This window comes from Lacerta agilis, chromosome 4, assembly GCF_009819535.1.
Source record: "Lacerta agilis isolate rLacAgi1 chromosome 4, rLacAgi1.pri, whole genome shotgun sequence".
Lineage (NCBI taxonomy): Eukaryota > Metazoa > Chordata > Lepidosauria > Squamata > Lacertidae > Lacerta > Lacerta agilis.
The window spans coordinates 52,656,556-52,676,834 of NC_046315.1; the positions used below are offsets into that span (position 1 = coordinate 52,656,556).

At 39.8% G+C, this 20,279-nt stretch overlaps 1 protein-coding gene across 1 annotated transcript; it reads right to left on the minus strand.

Annotated features, from left to right (window-relative positions):
• Positions 1-1,126: 1,126 nt before the first annotated feature.
• Positions 1,127-19,785, minus strand: LCA5L (lebercilin LCA5 like). The gene is made up of 8 exons (XM_033147047.1): positions 19,651-19,785; positions 18,047-18,492; positions 13,310-13,815; positions 11,516-11,653; positions 9,792-9,885; positions 6,794-6,891; positions 4,366-4,495; positions 1,127-2,715 (listed from the first exon to the last, which is right to left on the minus strand). Exons 2-8 carry the CDS (start codon positions 18,468-18,470, stop codon positions 1,961-1,963), a joined length of 2,145 nt encoding a protein of 714 aa, XP_033002938.1. The 5' UTR covers positions 18,471-18,492; positions 19,651-19,785; the 3' UTR covers positions 1,127-1,960.
• Between the last annotated feature and the right edge of the window lie 494 nt (positions 19,786-20,279).

Below are 20,279 nucleotides of genomic sequence, written 5' to 3' on the forward strand. Positions count from 1 at the left end.
GGAAAATAGCTTTTTAAAATAATGTGTTTTCTTTAACTTTGTCCACATTTGTTTTTCTATTGTAATTTTAGTGTTGTCAAACATGTTATTATTGACTGTTCTACTCCACTACCACAGTACAGAGACATAATATACCATAGTTCACTAAGCTAGGAACAAGTGTCAAGTCCACATTCTACCAATTTAGCAATTCAATCCAGGGAACTACAAGATTGAAGCTTTAGCACTTCACTCATGAGAACTACAGTTCCCCATTCATTACATCAGGCTAAGATCTAAAATGAGGATCAGTTTATAGTTTCAGATTCCGCTTAGTAAGTTATTATGAAATCACAGGTCCCCTTAAGGCATTGTATGAGGAGAGGGGGAGCATACAGGTCCAACATTTTTTATGGCCAGGAACTTTCCAGCTAATCTAGCACATATTCTATTTTTGATTGTATCTGCCTGATATCAATTCCTTCCTTCCTCCTCTGATTCTTCTTTAATAATATTTTTATTAGTATCAATATATTACTGGAAGGGTGTTTGCTTTATGTAACAGTGGCTCTTTCTTCCCCTCTTGTCCACATGCTGTGTTTTTGCTTAGAGAATTCAGCATGATGCGTATTTTATTCTAGCCACTTGTGTGTAAGAAATAGAAGGAGGAGATGTGAGAACTGACATGTTAGATAAAATTTCCAAACAACCATTGACACAAATAAACTTGCTGGATAGGTTTGTGCTAAATCTGTACCCATTTGATGACTGAAAGCTTTTAGGTTCCCATGTAGGGAATAATACAGTTCTTAACACAATGCTATGACTCCCTCTGCTGCCCAGGTGATCCGCTGGCTCTGTCTGCAGCACATGTTCCTCTCCCACTCATATTGAGCCCATGTCTGCTGCTTTAACAGAATACTGTACCACTGAAGTGGTGCTGGTGTACAGCTTCCCTGATCCTAAGTGCTCTAGGTAAATCATGGCAGTAAGATCTATCTCCTTTTGTTAGGAACAGATGAAGTGATACATTGTTACAATTGTGTGTGTTTAATCATACTGGATCCTCTTGTATATATTGACACCACTTTGTACTAATTATGTTCAATATTTTGTGTTCTAAGAAGGAAAATAAAAGAGAACAAAGTTGTGGGTAGCACAATATTTAATATTTAAATTACCAAGAATGTTTGATTAGAAGAAGAGCTTTTAATGGCTGTTTTGAATGTTACCTGTTTTCCATATTTGGGGTTCAGTTACAATAGTAAAAAAAATATGGATATCCAATTATAACCATAGAAATTACTTTTAGCAACATATCTTCCTGCACTGAGAAATTTGTATAGACAGATGAATTAGTCTGTGTAGTCTGAAGATGGCCAAATTTGAGAGTTAATAAAATAGGCCATACTGTCATTCTTTCTGGCAACAGTCCCATAACTTGCACCCATTATGTTTATATCAGATTACACAAATCAACATGGATGGGTCAAAAGCGCCCTATTTGAAGGCCACTTCATCTAAGCATTCACTTTCCTAACTGGAACCATGTAGATAATTTGAATCACTGCATTCATTTAAGAGGCTTTGTGGAATGGAATAAGTGAGAAAGGTTATCCAGTGCCTCATTTTTCTATTGTAAATACGCATTAACTGTCTTTCCCCCCAATAAGCTTTACCACCAATGCCTATTCAATGCAATTCTTTTCAATGTATTCTTATTTAGAGCTCTAGTAATAGACCTGTCATTGTGCTTCATTTTAATTTTTAAAAATGCACTGCAATATGATGATTTCATTGTTAAATATAAACTGATAAAATATCTTGTGTGCATGTTTTCCTGCAATGGAATATAAAATGTCTACCTCTTATGGTAAATGAAACTTTCTCTGGGGGGAAACCCAGTCTGCAGCAGTTAATGAATTATTTCCACATACTGTGTGTGTTTTAAGATGAAAACATTGTTAAATTATGGCAGTAATTATTTAAAGTTTTCCAGGAAGGCAAATGTATGGAAAACCTTTATATGGGCTTGTTTGGAATCGCCACACTGCAAACCATCATTGACTTGTGAAATCTCATAAGCCTTTTCACTCATCAAAGTTTTTTTTTCCTTACCTGCCTCTTTTAAATTCAGTTTTGAGTGACTGTCCTTTAAGATGCAGCTTGGACCAAAGAGTTCTTCCATAAGAGTAGTTTTCTTTTCTGTTGATACTGCAGGAATGTGTTCTTTGCCATGCGTTGACGTGATGTCCTTTTGCCTTGTTTTGTTAACCTTACCAAATGACGGTTCATAGGCACTGCTTGAATTTTCTGCCTTCAACTCAGCTATTTCACCCTGGTGTCTATTCACTTGTCTACTACTGCAGGTGGTGCTTGTGTTGGACAGTGGACCTGTTGAAGGGTATCCCTGATGCAAATTTTCAACAGCTTCTGAAAATACATACTGTTTCTTTAATGTGGATGGTGTTTTGTATCTTTGTGTTACTGTTTCCATTTTATCACAGCTCACTTGTTTTGGCTCATTTTCTTGTTTTTCAGTTGCAACTTCTTCCTGGTTATTCATTTTTTGTTGGATGTCATGTGTGGACTCCAATGCTTGGTCTGTCCTTAATTTCTCAAACTCTTCTTTCAACAAGTTAAGCTTTTGTCTTTCTCTCCTGTTTTTCTGTCTTTCTAGGTTTTCACATCTGAAAGGTTTTTCTGTATTTGGACATATCTCTTCCCCTAATAACTCTACAAAAGAATATTATTATTTCAGCAGTAAAAGTTCTTAGAAGTCAGTCAATAACATTTTTATATCACAATTTTTATATTCAGACAGAAATTTAAAAACTGCAGGCACATCTATAGATTTAGTTACTACAAATGATCTTAAACGCAGAATTGTCACCCTTAGCAAATCAGCTACTGGGAACTACCCACCCACTGCTTAGCTGAATTTCATGTCTAATACCCAAAAAAACAAGGTCACGTACAACAGTATGTAAAACACACAACAAATGTAACCGGCTGATAAATTAGTCTCAATATAGCATCATTTTATCCCAAAATGTGATAGAACTGTGTTTATGTATGCCACAACAGCAGCTAGAATTTTGATAGCTAAAAACTGGAAGACAGAGGAATTACCAATGATTGAAAAATGGCAGATGAAAATGATGGACTATATGGAACTTGCTGAGATGACCGGGAAGCTCCGTGACCAGAGGGATGACGCGGTGGGAGAAGAATGGAAGAAATTTAAATTGTATTTAAAAAATTATAGTAAGATTGAAATGTAGATGTAACTTGGAAGATAAATTAGACTGCAGATTTAGAATTACCTTATGTTAAGTGTTAAGGAATTTGGAGATAATGAATTAAGATAATAGTTTAAAAAATTGGATAGGATTTTTTGTAAAACAAGGTTATACAATGTAAAGAAATTACTAAAGATGTGAGACAATGCAGGAAGGGCAGACGTGAGGAAGTCAATCCACAATGTTAAGGAAAGTAGTAGTTTAAATGAATAAGTTTTTGTTTTTTATTGTATAATAGTTCTAGTGTGTTTGTTGTTTGTATTTTGTTGATGTTTTGAAAAAGTTAAAATGTATTTAAAAATATATATATAGCATCATTTTACATATAAACAGTATAATATAGAACTAGAAACCAATATACATAGATGCAAACATTCTACCAAAATCTATGACATCAAATGTCATACTGATTTATATTTCTTTACAATATATAGTACATTCTTTGCTGATGAAGCCATTTTGGCGAAACAAGGACTGTAATCTGGATTACCTTGTCCTTTTGGTTTGCTTTGTTTCTTCGTGGCAACTTTACCTTTATCTCTTGGCGAGACTACAGGAACATCACCAGACTCCACAACATTTATCATACTCCTTGTGGCAACTACACTCCTATGTTGCGGACTGGCAAGACTATATAAAACCTTTGTACCTTGGAACTTTTATCTGAATTATGTGGGTTGCGCGAGACGTGCTGACATTTGATGTCATAGATTTCAGTAGAATGTTTGCATCTATGTATATTGGTTTCTAGTTCTATATTATACCGTTTATATGTAAAATGATGCTATATTGAGACTAATTTATCAGCCGGTTACGTCTGTTGTGTGTTTTGAATTTCATGTGTCAGCTGAGAAGAGGTAGGTTGAGCAGAGGGCAGAAGGGGCAGTGTGTATGATTGTGTTTATATGTGAAATGAGTGACTGCCTGTCTGGTACTGTTCCTTTTGGGTCTGGCCCCATCCAGCCTGTCTTAAGAGTATTACACTAAAATAATCTGCCCTTTGGGCTGAGAAAAGACTCTCTACTGCTGCTGAAAGGTTTGCTAAATCTGTAGACATAACAGATTTGAAATACCGTTAAGATACCTGTGCATGCTATATTCGAAATCTGTTGCATTGTTAATTTTTGATTTTGATGAACTTCTGTTTTTGATTCCATCTCTTTATCCACATCACGTAGTTTGACTTTGAAATTAATATCTTTGGTTGTCAACTCCTAAAGAAATAATAGAAATACAAACACATACGTCAGTTGGATTTGCACTTTGTAGCTTTCAAATGTCTTTGAATAGCAGCAAGTGGTGGATAGTTTTCAGTTCTCAATCCGTGACCTAATTTGCCTCCAGAAAGTAGACATAATCTATCTGAACTCCTCTCAAATTAATTTAAGACTATGCTGGCTTCAACCTCATACTTTGTTTGGAGATGGTCTAAAATGAGTGGGATCATGAGTCCCAACACACTAAAGTCCACAACACAGGAAGGTAAAGGTAAAGGACCCCTGGATGGTTAAGTCCAGTCAAAGGCGACTATGGGGTTGCAGTGCTCATCTCGCTTTCAGGTCGAGGGAGTTGGCATTTATCCACAGACAGCTTTCCGGGTCATGTGGCCAGCATGACTAAAACGCTACTGGCGCATGGAGGAACGTGACGAGTGCCAGAGCGCATGGAAATGCCATTTTCCTTCCCGCCCCAGCGGTACCTATTTATCTACTTGCACTGGCATGATTTCAAACTGCTGAGTTGGCAGGAGCTGGGACAGAGCAACGGGAGCTCACCCCGTCGTGGGGATTCGAACCACTGACCTTCCGATCAGCAAGCCCAAGAGGCTCAGTCAGAGTAGAAAAATGTCTGTTAAATAAAACAAAGACTTGCCCCCTGTGATTTTCTGACCATAAATCACAGAAACAAAGTGGAAGGGAGGGTTTTTTGCTTTCTTCACCAGTCCTGTTGTAAGAACTTAAGATGCCACCTGGATCAGACCAAAGGTTTATGTCAGCATTCTGCTTACACAGATGCCAATGGCTCACAAATAGAACATGATCACAACAGCACTTTCCTGCTCAAGATGCTCAGTGACTGGTACCCAGGGATATAGGCCTTTGATTCTGGAGGAAATGGAGCCATCAAGACTAGGCCATTGATGACCTTGTCCTCCATGAATCTGCCTAAAACCCTTTTAAAGTCATCTTAGCTGTTGACCATCACTGCTATGTACCATGTGAAGAAGTACTTCTTCCCTGTCCTGAATCTCCCAACATAGTGGTACAACCCATGAAAAGTGTGCAATGCAAACATGTCTGTCATTTCCTGCTCTTATCCAGGAACTGGACAAAAACTGATATGCAATGAGAAGCCCACAGTTTCTCTTTCATGTCCTTATCAAGTATAGGAGTGGTGAAGAGAAATGGTGCATGGCAATTTAAGTTCACGACCCCTTTTCCCTCCACTATCCTGTTGCTAAAATGTAATTACTATCTCAATAGCCTCTTCAAAGCAGAGGATGGTGCAGTCATACTCTAATATATGGTGGAGGTAGTTGCACAGATTTTTTCACTGGGTGTTCACACAGCTGTGCCAAGAGCAAATTGTACAACATTAGGTTCCTTGTGAATATCTTGTGTCTTATCTAGCCCTTATTTATAGCAATTGGACTTGTTTACGCAAGCTAACACAACAATCCTCAGCGTGTTTACTAAAAAGTAAGTCCCTCTTCCTATTATTATTTTATTATTTAATAAATTTATATACCACCCTGTACCCACAGGTGTCAGGGTGGTTCACAGCCGTAGGCCTGCTTTGCACGTAACACTAACTCAAGTAATGCATTAGCCCTGAAAAACTATGAGTGCCAAGCCAGTAAGAAGCCTATAGCTCATGGCTTATTTGGAGCAAGACAAACCATGAACCAATGTTCCATCAAAAGACAAAGACAAATCATGGCTTAGCCACAGGTCATGATAGCCACACAGGGCTTAGGAAGAGTGCAGCTGCCACCATGGTTCTTACTTTAGGAACCAGCGTATTTGCTTGTTTGCAATAAGCCAGCATTTGGCTCAGTGTTTCATGCAAGCTGGAGTCACCTCAATGATTTTTTTATAAAGTATTTTTTATTAAAGATTTTCTTGATTTACAAAGGTATGTGCAATGTCTCTCTTGTATTTTTTCCATGTAACATTTTTGTTGAGACGTTAGGAAGAAAAGGGAGAAAGAAGTGGGCGGGATGGGGAGATGGGGGGGTGGGGGTGGGGGAGTTACCTCAATGATGAAGTAAAATTATTTCAATGAGGACAATGTTATTTTCACAATGTCACTTTAATATGATTCAGGAAACTGAATAAATGTTAAGGAATCTGCAATTTGCAGGAAGAAATGAAGCTATAAGGCACGTATGTTTTTTGGTTAAAACTTTTGGCCAGAGTTCTTATTTGGATTCATTACAGTGTATAAGGCACAACACAGCATGAATAAGAGTGGTTTAGAGTTCTAAAAGGATTAATTCAGATCTGCCATACCTCTTTTAAAACAATGGAACTTTTCTCTGCCTTGTGCTTTTGAAGAGCTGTTGCTTCTATATTCACATCTACTTGTACTGACTTGGAGACATTGACAGCTATAAAAAGACAAGAGGAAGTAAATATTGAGACGTATCCCCTCTGCACTCCTGAAAAATGAATATGAAATGCTTATGTCTGGAATTGGTGGTGGGCTAAATATGCGACAATAAACTGAAATTCAATCCTGAGGAGACAAAAGTTCTATGGGCAGGTGCTTCATTAATTCAGGGAGATGGTATTCAGCCTTTTCTTGACTTATTAACTTTCCCTTAAAAGTCGGGTCAGTGGATGTTCTGGTAACATCCAGGATCAGGCACTATAACATGTTATAGATAAGACTGCCTGGAAGCTACAGTGTGAAATGCTGCCACTAGCCTACCAACTTGGACTGAATGTTTGGGTCATTGCAATGGTGCTTCAGGAATTGCAATTGCTTGGACTATCTCCACCAACCGGCAGTGGCTCTTCAGGATTTTAGACAGTGCATCCTCAGTACTAATTGGGGATGTTGGAGATTCTACATGCAAAGTAGGTCCTCTTCCATGAAGCTGGGGTCCCTCCTTCCCACTTTTTAAAGACTCATTTGGTGTGGCATACGTTAAACAGTCCAAGTTGTTTGAAAAAGCTAGAGTAAGGTGTTACTTTTTGTTTTGTGGCTTACTGAGAAACCTACCTTTTAGCTACACACACAAGCAAAGCCAGTTGCATCTCAATGTCCTCAGGGAGGTTGGTACTTCAAGGTCCTCTGCTTTAGTCCAGTACTGGACATACAAGATGAGACGAATTCACCAGTGGGTGGTCTTCGCTATCTCCCCCCCCCTTTTTTTACTTAATTAAGCAAAAAGCAGGCGAGCAGCTGAGCTGTTCTGCCACCTTGCTGCTGCAAAACTGAAACCTCAAATGCCATTTCCCTGGCTGGGAAATAGCTTCTGCTACATATACCGGTAGGTAGCCATTTCTTTTTCTGATGTCCATTGAAAGGAAACAGAAATGACATTGTTTCCCCATGATTGAGATTTAAGTTCATATGGTGGAACAGCGGTCTTTGGCTTAATTAAGTACAAAAAGGAAGAATGAAAAGACCACCCACTTGCCATTTTATCTCACAGGGAGTCACACCAATTTATTTTTTATTTAGTTGAACTAATAAAGGCTAATTAATTATGTGGCAATTGATGAGTAGGGTAATTAATTGAAGAAATGGTGTGGGTGATAAGGAGTGGGGATGCCCATTAGCACAAGAGTTTATTCGAAGTGATTTGAATGGGAAATCATTTGGTTCACCTTCTGTAAAATGTAAACCACAATAGTTTACATACTATAATAGTTTACATACAGTATAATAGTTTTTAGAAGACAACTGAAGGCAGTCCTGTTTAGGGAAGCTTTTAATGTTTGATGGACTACTGCATTTTAATATGTTGTTGGAAGCAGCCCAGAGTGGTTGGGGAAACCCAGCCAGATGGGTGGGGTATAAATAAATTATTATTATTAGTTTTTAAATTTGCATCTATGAATAGAAATTAGCACATACAAATGTGCACCTTTTGTCTTTTTATGTTTGGTGCATATACTCTTGTGGTAGAGCAATGCATAAGTGGGCACCATAGCTGGACTTACTCCCCCCAAAATGTGCAGGAGATTGCTGTCTTTCTTTACAATGATAGACATGTCTACTCAGTTCAATGAGTGTTACTTTCAGGTAAATATGTATAGGATTGCAACTATAAAAAAACAAAGAAAGGTGTGCACACAAGTGTATACACACATTCACACACAGCTATAGATAAACATATACACATACACACCCCTAGATACATATTGTGCAGTAGTATTCATGGAGCTTTAACTGCTCAACAGGAGGGGCTATAATGTTAACCCTACCCTATGTGAGGGGAGAGTTCCATGAGGGCTGCAGTCAATATACAGGCTGCTTTACTGTACCATCTCCATATTTCTAACTGTAAACCAAGCTGTTGGATATAGCTTGTGTTATAATTAAACATTTGATGCTGCATTTGCGTATTTCATCAGCCCTTCAAAAATTACAGAGCGCAGGGAAATGCAATGACATATACTGCAAATATGTACTAGTAATACCTGCAACTGAACAAAAATTGAAATGATATTATAGGCACTCTTATTTTGCTGGTGTGATATCAAATGCAGGCTTACCCAAGACACTTAATCAGGACAGTAGAAATTGCATACTGAGGACTAGGGGGAGCTATGTACCTAAATGTGTATTAGAGTGGATTGGTTTTTCTTATGGAATGACAATGATGCAAAGTTTTAAATCTTGCACAGTAATCTGGCCAATTTACTTCTGGTTACCCCCAGCCCAATCATTCTCAAAGCCATAAAGTTATGAAAAAACTGTAAAATAATGTTGAGGATTTTTTAAAATACAAAACTGTTGCTGATAATTAGAATTTGTTGCTGAAACCCCAGTTCAGCAAGTTGCTGGTGGCAGAGCAATTCCTAACCCTGGCTGGGCAACAGCTGTCTATGTGCAGCACAGGTGCTACTGCTCACTCCAGCCAGGGTAGAAAGGGGAGCAGGGGAGAGAAAAACCTCCTCTACACTGCACCAGCCGGGGACTGGCATAGTGAGTGGGTCTAGATTGGCCCAGTGCCATCATGTGCTGGCAGTGGAGCTGACTCAGAATCTGGTGGATCCCAAGGCAGCTCAGCCGCTTCCACTCACCGGAACACCACCCTTTGGGGCTTTCTGTTTGAATTTCACCAGTGATACCACCCACTCTTTCAGTGAGCAGTAACAGCAAAGCACTGAGCCAGAGGCAGTGGCATCAGTGGATCTCTTTTAGGCTGGTCAGAGGGAGGGAGACATTGCGGTCATTAAAAATAATAATAAATACTGCAGAGTTTTCCAATAGAGTTTTGGCACATGAAAGCGACATTCCACATTAAAAATGAGCAGAAAAACATTATGCTACCTTTGGGGGGAGACTCTGAACCACTTTTGTCCTGTTGACCTTTAAGCATCCGATTTGCATAAATATTTCTCACACCAAGTTCTCGTTCTTTTTCCTATAAAAACACAGCAGTAAGCTAAAAAAATGCAATACGGTTTATTATATGGACCTCACTTATCTATGTAGCCTAATTAGCTGAATTCACTATGCATCATCCATAAAGCACCATCATTTTATTCTCCATAAAAAGCATCTTTGCTTAGTCATAATTTCAACAGGTCAAATATTCTATCATTTGTTACTTGAAAGTAGGATGGAGCTTGTTTGGCTGAGATTGCACCTGAGCATAGCTGTCAACTTTTCCCTTTTCTTGCGAGGAATCCTATTCGGAATAAGGGAATTTCCCTTTAAAAAAGGGGAAAGTTGACAGCTATGCAAGAATTCTCTCTGGCATGTCCTTTTAGAATGGGGGGTGAGGAATCTTTTTCATCCAAAGGCCATATTCTCTTTTGGACAACCTTCTGGGGGCCACATACCAATGGTGGGCGGGATCAGAGGCAAAAGCGGATAGAGCAACAAATATGAATTTTACATTTGTGCAGGAGGCTAGTTTCTTCACACTCACAGGACACATTCCAGCCAGGCAAAAAAAGGGGTACAAAGCAGAGCTAGCTGGTGAGTGGGGAGCATGTGTGACCCAAGGAGACTCCTGAGGACTAGAAATGTTCCCTATCCCTATTTTGCATTTGCTGAGGGACTCCATGGCACCACAGCTGTTCCTGACAATGTGGTATTGAAAGCACTAATTCTTTGCATGACAAGTTGAACTACAAGTTCAGCCTTTACTAAAAGGGTAACTTCTAAAGCAAAAATCAAAGGTGGTGAGTATTTAGCTCAACCTTTGCTTCATATCTGAAATTTGTGCAACAGTATTAACTATTTACTTGTAGCTTTTTTTTTTTTTTTACAAATGGACCACTGCAGCTTTATGTAGTTGCATCCATTCAGTGGAACACACTCCCAAGGGAGATTTGACAAACCTGCTCCAAAGAAAGTTAAAACTCACCAATCTGACAAGGTTTTTAAAATCCCTGCCAATGTTTTATCTTGTCTAGCTGCTATCTTAGTTTCAATTTGTGAACTGATTTTCTTGTTAATTGTATTGCCTTTTATAAGGATTATAGTATATTAAACTACTTTTTGAGGACATGTGACCCAAAAGCAGCCATGAATCTAATTATAAACAAACAAAATGTCACTATATTTTATCATTCACAGTTTATAATGTCTGATACAGTGGTACCTTGGGTTACATACGCTTCAGGTTACATACACTTCAGGTTACATACTCTGCTAACCCAGAAATAACGCTTCAGGTTAAGAACTTTGCTTCAGGATAAGAACAGAAATTGTGCTCTGGAGGCGCAGTGGCAGCGGAAGGTCCCATTTGCTAAAGTGGTGCTTCAGGTTAAGAACAGTTTCAAGTTAAGAACAGACCTCCGGAACAAATTAAGTATGTAACCAGAGGTACCACTGTGCTTGAAACACAAGAAACCAGATAATCAATCTGTTCTCGCATTCAGTGTTTAATAGCCACATTTAGGAATACTTTGATTTTTTTGCACTAGAATACATGTTTATAAAGTAGCATCTCCTCTCACCTGTACTAAACATTGTAAGATGTGCAGATGCTCTCTATAAATTGCTAATTCTCTTATAGTAAAATAAACTTGAGGCTTAAATACCTTGATTTTTTGGTTAAGTGACTTGATTTCCATTTGCAAATTTGTGGTAATCAACTGAGCTTCAAGAGTCTTTTTCTTCTCAACTGCTAACTGATGACTAAAGGAGGTATTATTCAACAGCAGCTGCTTTTCTAAGACCTAAAGATATTACAAACGCATGACCATGTACTTTATCTCCTGCCCACTGAGAATTATACAATATTAAATGTAACAGGACCAAAGGACTACAACAGACACTGCAAATTTTAATAAACTTCTTTGGAAAGATGAAAATTCCCATTCTTATTAATGATATCAATGGTTTATATGACTCTTAAAAATAATTTGATTTTTTAAATAAGAACAAGTTTGCTTATGGTAAACAAGTGTGGTAGGAAATTGTATCCATAATCAGAAATATTGTATCATGTGTTCTCTCCCTCTCCCTCAAATCTAGAAGGAGAATCTGCCATTCCCATAGCAGTTAGTTAGTAGTGAAAATACTATATTTACTCAAATGTAATGCACACCTTTTTTGGCCAAATTATGCTGCAAAAATTAGGGCACACATTAGATTTGATGGCACCAGCAAGTACCTTTTTGGTTTGAAGGTTTTGAAAATTGAGGTGCACATTAGATTTGATGGCGCATTAGAGCCACATAAATACAGTGGGTCAGTGAAAAATACATGGTGAGGCTAAGTCAGTTCTACAAGCCTCTTCAGCCATTCCTACTCCTGTAGTGGGTTTCTTCTTCCATACTCCAAAGCAGAAAATAGGAAGGGCTCAAACATACATAAAGTGTGGACTGACTCATATACCTGAAACTTCACTTTGGCAGATACGGAGCTGTGCAGTTGCTTTTAGTATTAAAATGATGGACTACTCTAAGGTGTGGGATGACTTGATGGGTCCTGCTCTGTTTCTTTTCCCATCTCAAGGATGCAGGGCAGGGCTGCCTTAGTGGCTTTAGGCAATTCACTATTAATCCAAGTCTAAACACATTTACTCAGATGCAGCATTAATTTCAATGGGCCTTATTTCTAAATAACTATACCCAGGCCTTTTGAGGCTACTATCCTATACATGTATAGAACCATACTGTTAATCTCAATTCCTTGTCTGTAATAGGCAGTAATAGTGACCAGCCCCATGTAAAAAACTATTGATTCCCATTCACAAGGTTCTAAACCTAAAACAAACACTACAACTCTAGACTGCAATTTAAAATGAAACAAAATCTGAACGTACTAAGGTTTAATACTACCGTATTTATGGCAATCTAATGCACCATCAAATCTAATGCACACCCTAATTTTCACAACGTAATTTGGCCAAAAAAGGTGTGGATTGCATTCGAGTAAATACGATAATAATAGCTTTGAAATAAGCTGTTCTGGTTCCTAAGCTCCAAGTGTGTAGTTATGCACATGGAGTTCCTGCCTAAGCAGGTGTCCAGTGTGCGTTATGGTGATCTGTGTACAGAGCTGTCCCCATCCTTAAGGTAAATACCGTGTTTCCCCAAAAATAAGACATACCCATAAAATACCGGCAAGCCGTAGCAGGATTTCTATGCATTTGCGCAATATAAGCCATACCCCGAAAATAAGCCATACCCCGAAAATAAGACATAGTGTGTTTTCTTGAGGAAAAAAAATATAAGACAGTGTCTTATTTTCAGGGAAACACGGTAGGAAAGCCTCAGCACACTAAGGAACCAATAGCTTGGCCAGGACTGTTAATTAGAAATCTAGCAGCACTCTGATTTTTTTAATTATTTTTTTGCTGTAATTCTAGTTACACTGCGCATTAGTACCTGAATTTTCTTATCACCATTTTCCATTCTTTGTGTGAGGGTGTTTAACCTGTGTCTAAGTTCTCCTCTTTCTGCGAGATTCTTGTCTTGTGAAAGTTTCTGCAATGCCAGTAAGGTATCTTTTGTCTTTAGTAGTTGTGCCTCAACTTCTCTAAGTTTCTTGGACGCACTGCGCTCCTGCTCTTGAGATTTCCTAAGAAGTACCCTTAGAGTCCTCACTTCACCACACTGTTTTGCTAGAAGATCAGGCAGATTAGTCTCTGCATTTTCGTATTTACTTATTGCTTTCAAATGTCGATATTGAAGCCGCTTCAAGATCTGATTTTCCATGTTAGATGCCTCCAGTTTTTTCTTCAGAACAGACACTTCATTTTTCAGCTCTTTAACTTTGTGAAGCCTGGCTGACAATAAGCGGCAGGCTACATTGTTCTTCTGGGAAGTGATTATAGTGCTAGTATTGAAAAAGCTCTTTTGCTGCTGTTTCTTCTTAGGAAGTGTTTTACCCCCTACATGAAGAACAAAACAAGCTAAATTGGTATAAGACTAGAGAGAGTAAGAGAATGTAAGTCTATATAACAGAGATGGGGGACCTGTGATCCTCCAAATATTGCTGGATTACAACTTGCATCATCCCTGACCATTGGTCATGATGACTGCGGCTGATGGGGCTTAAGTCCAAGAACATCTAGAGGTTTTTTGTCGTTTCAGTATAAGTTGCTTACTAAAAGTTAAATACACCCTCAGGAAGTGATAGAATGTGCAAAAGACTTTATTGTTCAAACATGTTGAGCTTATGTATTCATTGCATCAAAAAATTCACTGCAATTTCCCCAAAGATTGTATAACTGATACAATCAGAGTGACAACCCATACAGGTGATCACACTTGAGGTCTCCTTAAATAACTAAAAGATTAGACATGTGTGAATGTGTGTGGCAATTTACAAACATCATACTAAAGATGGATCAGCATACTTTGAATGAGGCATAATGTTGCCTCAGACTCGCATACCCTCCTCCTCCCATAGATTGTGAGGAGTTCGGCAGCTCTCAGTTAACCAAAAATTATTATGTTGCCCAGAGCCAGAACTGTGGTCAGCATTAATTATGGTTAATTCAAACAAACTAGCTGCAGAAACCATGGTTTGAAGTTGGCTTCTTTTAAACTAGCCATAGTTAATGTTAACAACACAAGGAACTGTGGTTAACCAGTTTCCAGATGCAAAAGTAGACATGAAAGATTCTGATCTCTACTGTGCAGCTGTATGGCGGGGGGGGGGGGAGAGAGGAAGGATCACAAGTCTGAGGCTTGTGGGGACCCATTCATATTATACACATTTTAAAAAAATTATCTGGGATGGTTATAAACTTCTAAGCATTACAAAAGACCATAGCTAAAATACAACAATCCATTAAAATACAAAAAGTAAAAACAGATGTAACAGTTCTTAAAAAAATAAAGCAGCCTGATATTGCCTGTAAGTCATCATTCTGTGACAGCCTGTAAAAAGAAGTAAGTTTTTAGCTTCCAACGAAACATGTACAATAATGGAGCTGCCTAACTTCAATGGGCAGTGTGTTCTACAAGCAGGTATTTGAAGAAAGGGTATTGTGCATTTGTTAGCATTTGTAAAATGTCAGCATTAATATGAATAATACCTGTAAATTCCCCACAGAATACTGGAAAGAATTTACCTGACTCCATTTCATACAGGTGACATCAATGTTCAACAGGAGAAAAATCTGGGAATACTAGTCCAAGAAAAATTATGCAACTGTGGAGCAGCAGCAGTCCTGGAGGGTTTGCCTCCATATATTCCTGAATGGCATCTTGTTTTATTTGTTTGTTTGTTTGTTTTTTTTTAAAAAAAACATTTATTTATTTAAATAATTTATATACCACTTAACCACAACTTAACTTGAAGCGGGTTTTTTAAGATACAGAAAGTTAAAAAAAAAAATGGAAACCAATGGAAACTATAGAAGCATTCCGTCTAAAATACCTGCTGGAATAATAGCAATCTTGAAATGTTGTATTAAAAAGAACAAGCTGTCTCCAAGCAGCTACTGCTAAACAGGCTTGCAAAACACAGTAACTGAAGAAGGCCTCGAAGTTGGCAGTTACACTCCGACATGAGAGGTCAGAGAAATGTTTTCAAAAGCACGCAAAACACAAATAGATACACACAGCATTTCTTCACATTCTTACATCAGAGAAAACGAAAAAGTGAGTAGTGGGGGGTGGGCGGGCGGTGGGGTGGGTGGGCGGTGGGAGCTGCACTGCTCACCTGGCTTCCCAATGGCAGCGACGCTGCTGGTTATTGAGAGGGGCAGAGGCGAGGCAGAGAGGCGAGGGAGCATCAGATTGGCCAAACTACGTGCTGCTGCACTGAACCAGCTTCCCACCTCCCACTTCTGGTACCCAGAAGTGAAACTGGTGTTGGGAAGCTCCTCCATCCCACTCTGCCCCGCCAAACACTAGAGCCCTTACTAAGGAATATGAAGTCCTGGAAAGCAAAAGAAAGGCAAAACAAACTTTCGATTCCAAGGAACTGATCAGTAAGTGATTGGAAAGGTAACCTCGTTTGAGGTAAAGGCCGCTAGTCAGAAAAAAAGAGATTTGGGTTCTGAATTCTGAGGGAATAAATCCATCCAGACAAATATCCCCTCTATTTTAATTTCATTTTTTAAACTTTTTCTTTCTTTTCAATTTTTAGTTGTCTTAGTGAAGATCATAGCTGTCAACTTTTCCCTTTTTTAAAGGGAAATTCCCTTATTTCAAATAGGATTCCTCGCAATAAAAGGGAAAAGTTGACAGCTATGGTGAGGATCCAATACAAAATTCAGTTTTAGGTTTTTGGTTTTTTTACTTGGAATTGTAAACATATTTTACTTCTATGCGGAAATTATTATTTTTCTCTTTTTTATAGTCTGCAGACCACTTCAAGACATTCTATTCATATTATTCTATGCCTTCACTCCCTATGATGTTCAAACACTGTTTTTCTGTAACTCCTTTCGAAGAGTTACAGGTTCTACAGATTTTCAAAACAGGGTTTGTTAATTAATGGGCATCATGCTCATTAGACAGTAGATAGTGTAAGCTGCATGTAATTCAGCTCCTTTAGAGTAAAGCACAGATTCAGAAAAGTTAAAGCAATGTGCATGTCCATAAATGAAGCTTTATTTAGGTCTATGCAACCTACATTCATATATATGTGTGTGTGTGTGTGTGTGTGTGTGTGTATCTCCATATGTAAAAGAACAGAAAGTCAGTGTTGGCTCCAGGTTTGGTGGCTTGTTTCTAGGTTCTCCTGACATGATTACCTGGCATTCATCAGTGTGGCAGTCACCATTAATGTCGGATTCCTGGGAGGCGGGCGGGTCTGGGTAGGGGAATTTTAATATTTCACAATACATCGCCACAATGTAGCATCACTCCAAAGCACTGTGGGAAATTAAAATGGTGGCATCCATACCCCTAATTAGCATTGCCATTTTAATTTCCCACGGTGCCCAGATCCATACTATGTTAGGGGGGCATTGTTGCAAATTCAAATAGCAGGTCCCAGACCCCCAAGTGGGGAGGGCGCTCAGTAGTCAACAGGAGGCCCAGACCAGGATTCAGTGGTGCACCCTGTTCTGAAAGGTGACTGAGGATGCCATGTGTTGATGCTGGGTCTGGGGAGAACTCTGGACATAGCATGCAAAGCACACTGTGATTGTGGTAGGGAAACAATGAGCAAGGGCAGTGACATGTTGGGGTGGAAAATAGAATGGATGAATACAGGGGAAGTTTGCCTAGACAAAGGCAAAAGGAGAAGGGCATTGTTATCATTACATTGCAGGGTGATGGGGAAGGAAGGAAGGTCGGCTAGAGATGCATTAGCATGCCTTCATAGCAAATAAAAAACATATTGCGTCTCTTTTTTGCTTGAAAACATTGCATGATCGGAAGAAGCAGGTGTGAAATCAATAAAGTTACCGGGACGATGCTCATTTATTGCCTTCCAACAGTTCAGAGCTTTCCTTTCAAGGAAGAAGAAGCCATAGCAATTTCCCTCAAGTAAATCAATTAGTTTCATTTGGGATTTAATATTCTTTGGAGCAGATGCTGGAGGAGGGAGTGTTGCAAAATATATATGGGGCATATCTCTTACACACAAGTTTTTACACACAAGTTTTTCAAGATAACAGGTAGTTCTGAAATAATGTGGTGGATTATAGATTCTACTATGCCACTGCCATCATTTGTTTTCATTCATAATACTTTAAATTTTTGTTTGTGACTTTGGCACACATGAAAACTACAAAGCTTGAAGGTAATGCTGAAGGTTAACTTCGCCTCAGAACTTCACCCACAGACTGCCATACCCAAATACTAGTGCTGGGATGGAGAGCTGTCATAGACTCCGGAGGGCTGCCCACAAAGCTATGGGAACGTCTAGCCAAATATAACTTACAAGCAGGCACTGGTTGACTTCAACTCTCCTTTCCATCTGGTTTTGCCCTGCCTTTCTTTCCTCTGCCCCCTGCTCTCCCTCTTTTTAATGCTTCTTCCTACAGACAAGAGGTTTCCAAAAAATATAGCATTTGAAGCAGGGGCACTTCAGCAATAAAAATGGAGAAGCACAACTGCCAGTTCCCCAGCAAAGCCTTGGTCTTCATTAGTTCTGTCATAATCAGTCAACAGTAAGCTAACATTAGCAGTGATCAGTGTGGTCCACCACCTTCTTACCTTTGGCTTGGTGATTATTTTCCTTTGTTTTCATTGATAATTCCTCCTCTTTGGTTTCTGGCTGTTCTAAAATACTGCTGTAGCCACTGCCATTGCTGCAAGGGGTTTCTGAAGAGTATGTGTGGAAATCTTCATAATAGTAGACTTGAGAATTTCTGCAGTTGTCCTGCTCTGAATAACTGCTGCTACTGCTGCTAGCCCTTCTTGAAACATCCTGGTTGAAGTCGTTGGAATAGTCGAGCTGAAAAGTTCCACACTGACTGGAACACTTACTACAGTGGCTAACTTTAGTGCTGCATTTGCTTTGGGTGCTCTTGCAGACTCTACTAGGAGAATCACTTGGACTTCTACTTTTTGTAACTTGTTCACATGTATTGTCTTCTTGGACTACAAAATGGATAATGTAGTCTTCTGAAGCCATCATTCCATTGTTACAGATCCACAGCCTACCAAAGTCAAGAGGATTGTCAATTATATTGAAAACCACAAAAAGAACATGGTGCTTGTCAGAAATTGAAATTATGCTGTTTTGTCACTGCTTACTCAGGGCCTTGTCCTTTGTAAGTAGTTTGCTCTAATTCTGCACCAATAAATCCCCAGTTTCTGTCACCTTTATTATATAGTTTACTTTCCAAAGATGTGATGTGATTGCACTATAGACTATATTATTAGCACTGTCATCCAGGAACTGCAATTCCTCATGAACATTCCTTGAGTTCTGAGTTCTCTCAAGGAACTAAAAAGGCTTAAACAAAAGTAACAGTATTGACTGTTATATTGCAATGCAAAGGATTGCAATGCAAAGGATTTAAACTTGCATGGGAAATTTTTGTGTCGGCCCAAACTGCCTCCAGACAAACGTATGCAGCCACAGCATTAGCCTTGGCAATTAAACTGAGAAAGGGGAACGGCAAGTCACCGTTTGCTACTGCAGAAGCCCACAAAGAACCAAAGGCCCCTGACTATATGAACTACCTTTCACTTACACATTTAAAAACATGTTTAACTTGCTGAGCCCTCTACTACGCAGCTTTTATATAAATGAAGCTGAATTCTGAGATTCAGAGAAAGGCAAGGACAAAGCAAGCAAGCGCTTGAGAAGTGACATAGGACAATAGTGGTGGGAGAAGGAAAAAAGAAAAAAAAACTTCTGAAAAGTTTTAAAAATTAAATCAGAGGAAATGTTGGGGGGAAATATCACTGCCCCACGGGATTAGTAAACCCTGGAGCTAGCTAGGTATAGGGCTGCAATCTCACTGCGGGTGGCTTCCCCCTCACCCGATTGGTGGGGCTGGAGGAGTCGCGGGGGGTAAACGACAGAAGCAATTCCGGCAAGTTCAAGAGGAAGGAGAAGGTAGAAGATCTGCTGCCCCCCGAAAGAGCGCGCCTCCTAACAGTCCCTTTGTCACAGGTGGGTAGCCGTGTTGGTCCCTTTATGATCCCCCCCACCCCACGTGCTCCGCCTTAACCTTCCTGGACCTCTCTTACCCAGAGCCAGGACCAAGAACAACTCTTATTCCCTGTGCAGCTCAGGGCTTAGTCTTCTTCCCTTCTCCCGCGCTCAGACAGAAGCTTCCACCCCGCCGATCCTCTGTCCACGTTACCTGGTTCCTTGGGCTACATGGGCGGAAGGAGTTGTTTTCAGGTCTCCGTTACTGTGGCAACCGCAGAACTTCGCCGAGCGTCATGGGACTTGTAGGACAGGACAAAAGGGCCTCGTCGCTCGCTCGCTGCGCAGCCCCCAGCCCGCCTCCCCTTCTGCACCGCGGCGCAAAGGTTTTCTTGTTTTATCCCGGCAGCAGGGGCCTCAAGTTATCCGTCCTGTCCCGTCCCTGCGGGCCGTGAGAAAAGGAGATCGACTCTAGAGATCGACTCCCTCGGCGATCTCACCCAAAAACAAGCGCGCACTTTCCTAATGGGCAGTGTGATGAGTATCATGCATCTCTCAGGGACTCTTCAGGTGTAGGGTAGCCAACGTGGCTTCTGTCCAACTAGGACAAAGGATCCTGTCAAATGAAGGGGCAGACTCCCAATACAATGTGTTGCGTATTTTTAGCAGGGGAAGTTTCTCTCTTGACTTCTTGCGCCGCTGGATCCTGGAGTGGCAAGGGAGCCAAAGTTCTGCTCTAATAATGTGGGGTCGCCCTCCCTTCCCAGGTGGGGTGAGATGGGCAGAACTTGGAGCTGCAGTTCAGTTTGGTTCAGACCTGGCGGCGGCAGCAGGTTGCGGATG

Bases quoted from the DNA above. Each gene is read 5' to 3' on its own strand.
- LCA5L (XM_033147047.1), bottom strand. From the start codon at position 18,470: ATGATGGCTTCAGAAGACTACATTATCCATTTTGTAGTCCAAGAAGAC. The intron at 11,654-13,309 runs GTACTAATGCGC...TAATATCTTTAG, and splicing joins ATGGTGATAAGAAAATTCAG to GTCTTAGAAAAGCAGCTGCT. The intron at 9,886-11,515 runs GTATTTAAGCCT...GTGTTTTTATAG, and splicing joins CACTTAACCAAAAAATCAAG to GAAAAAGAACGAGAACTTGG.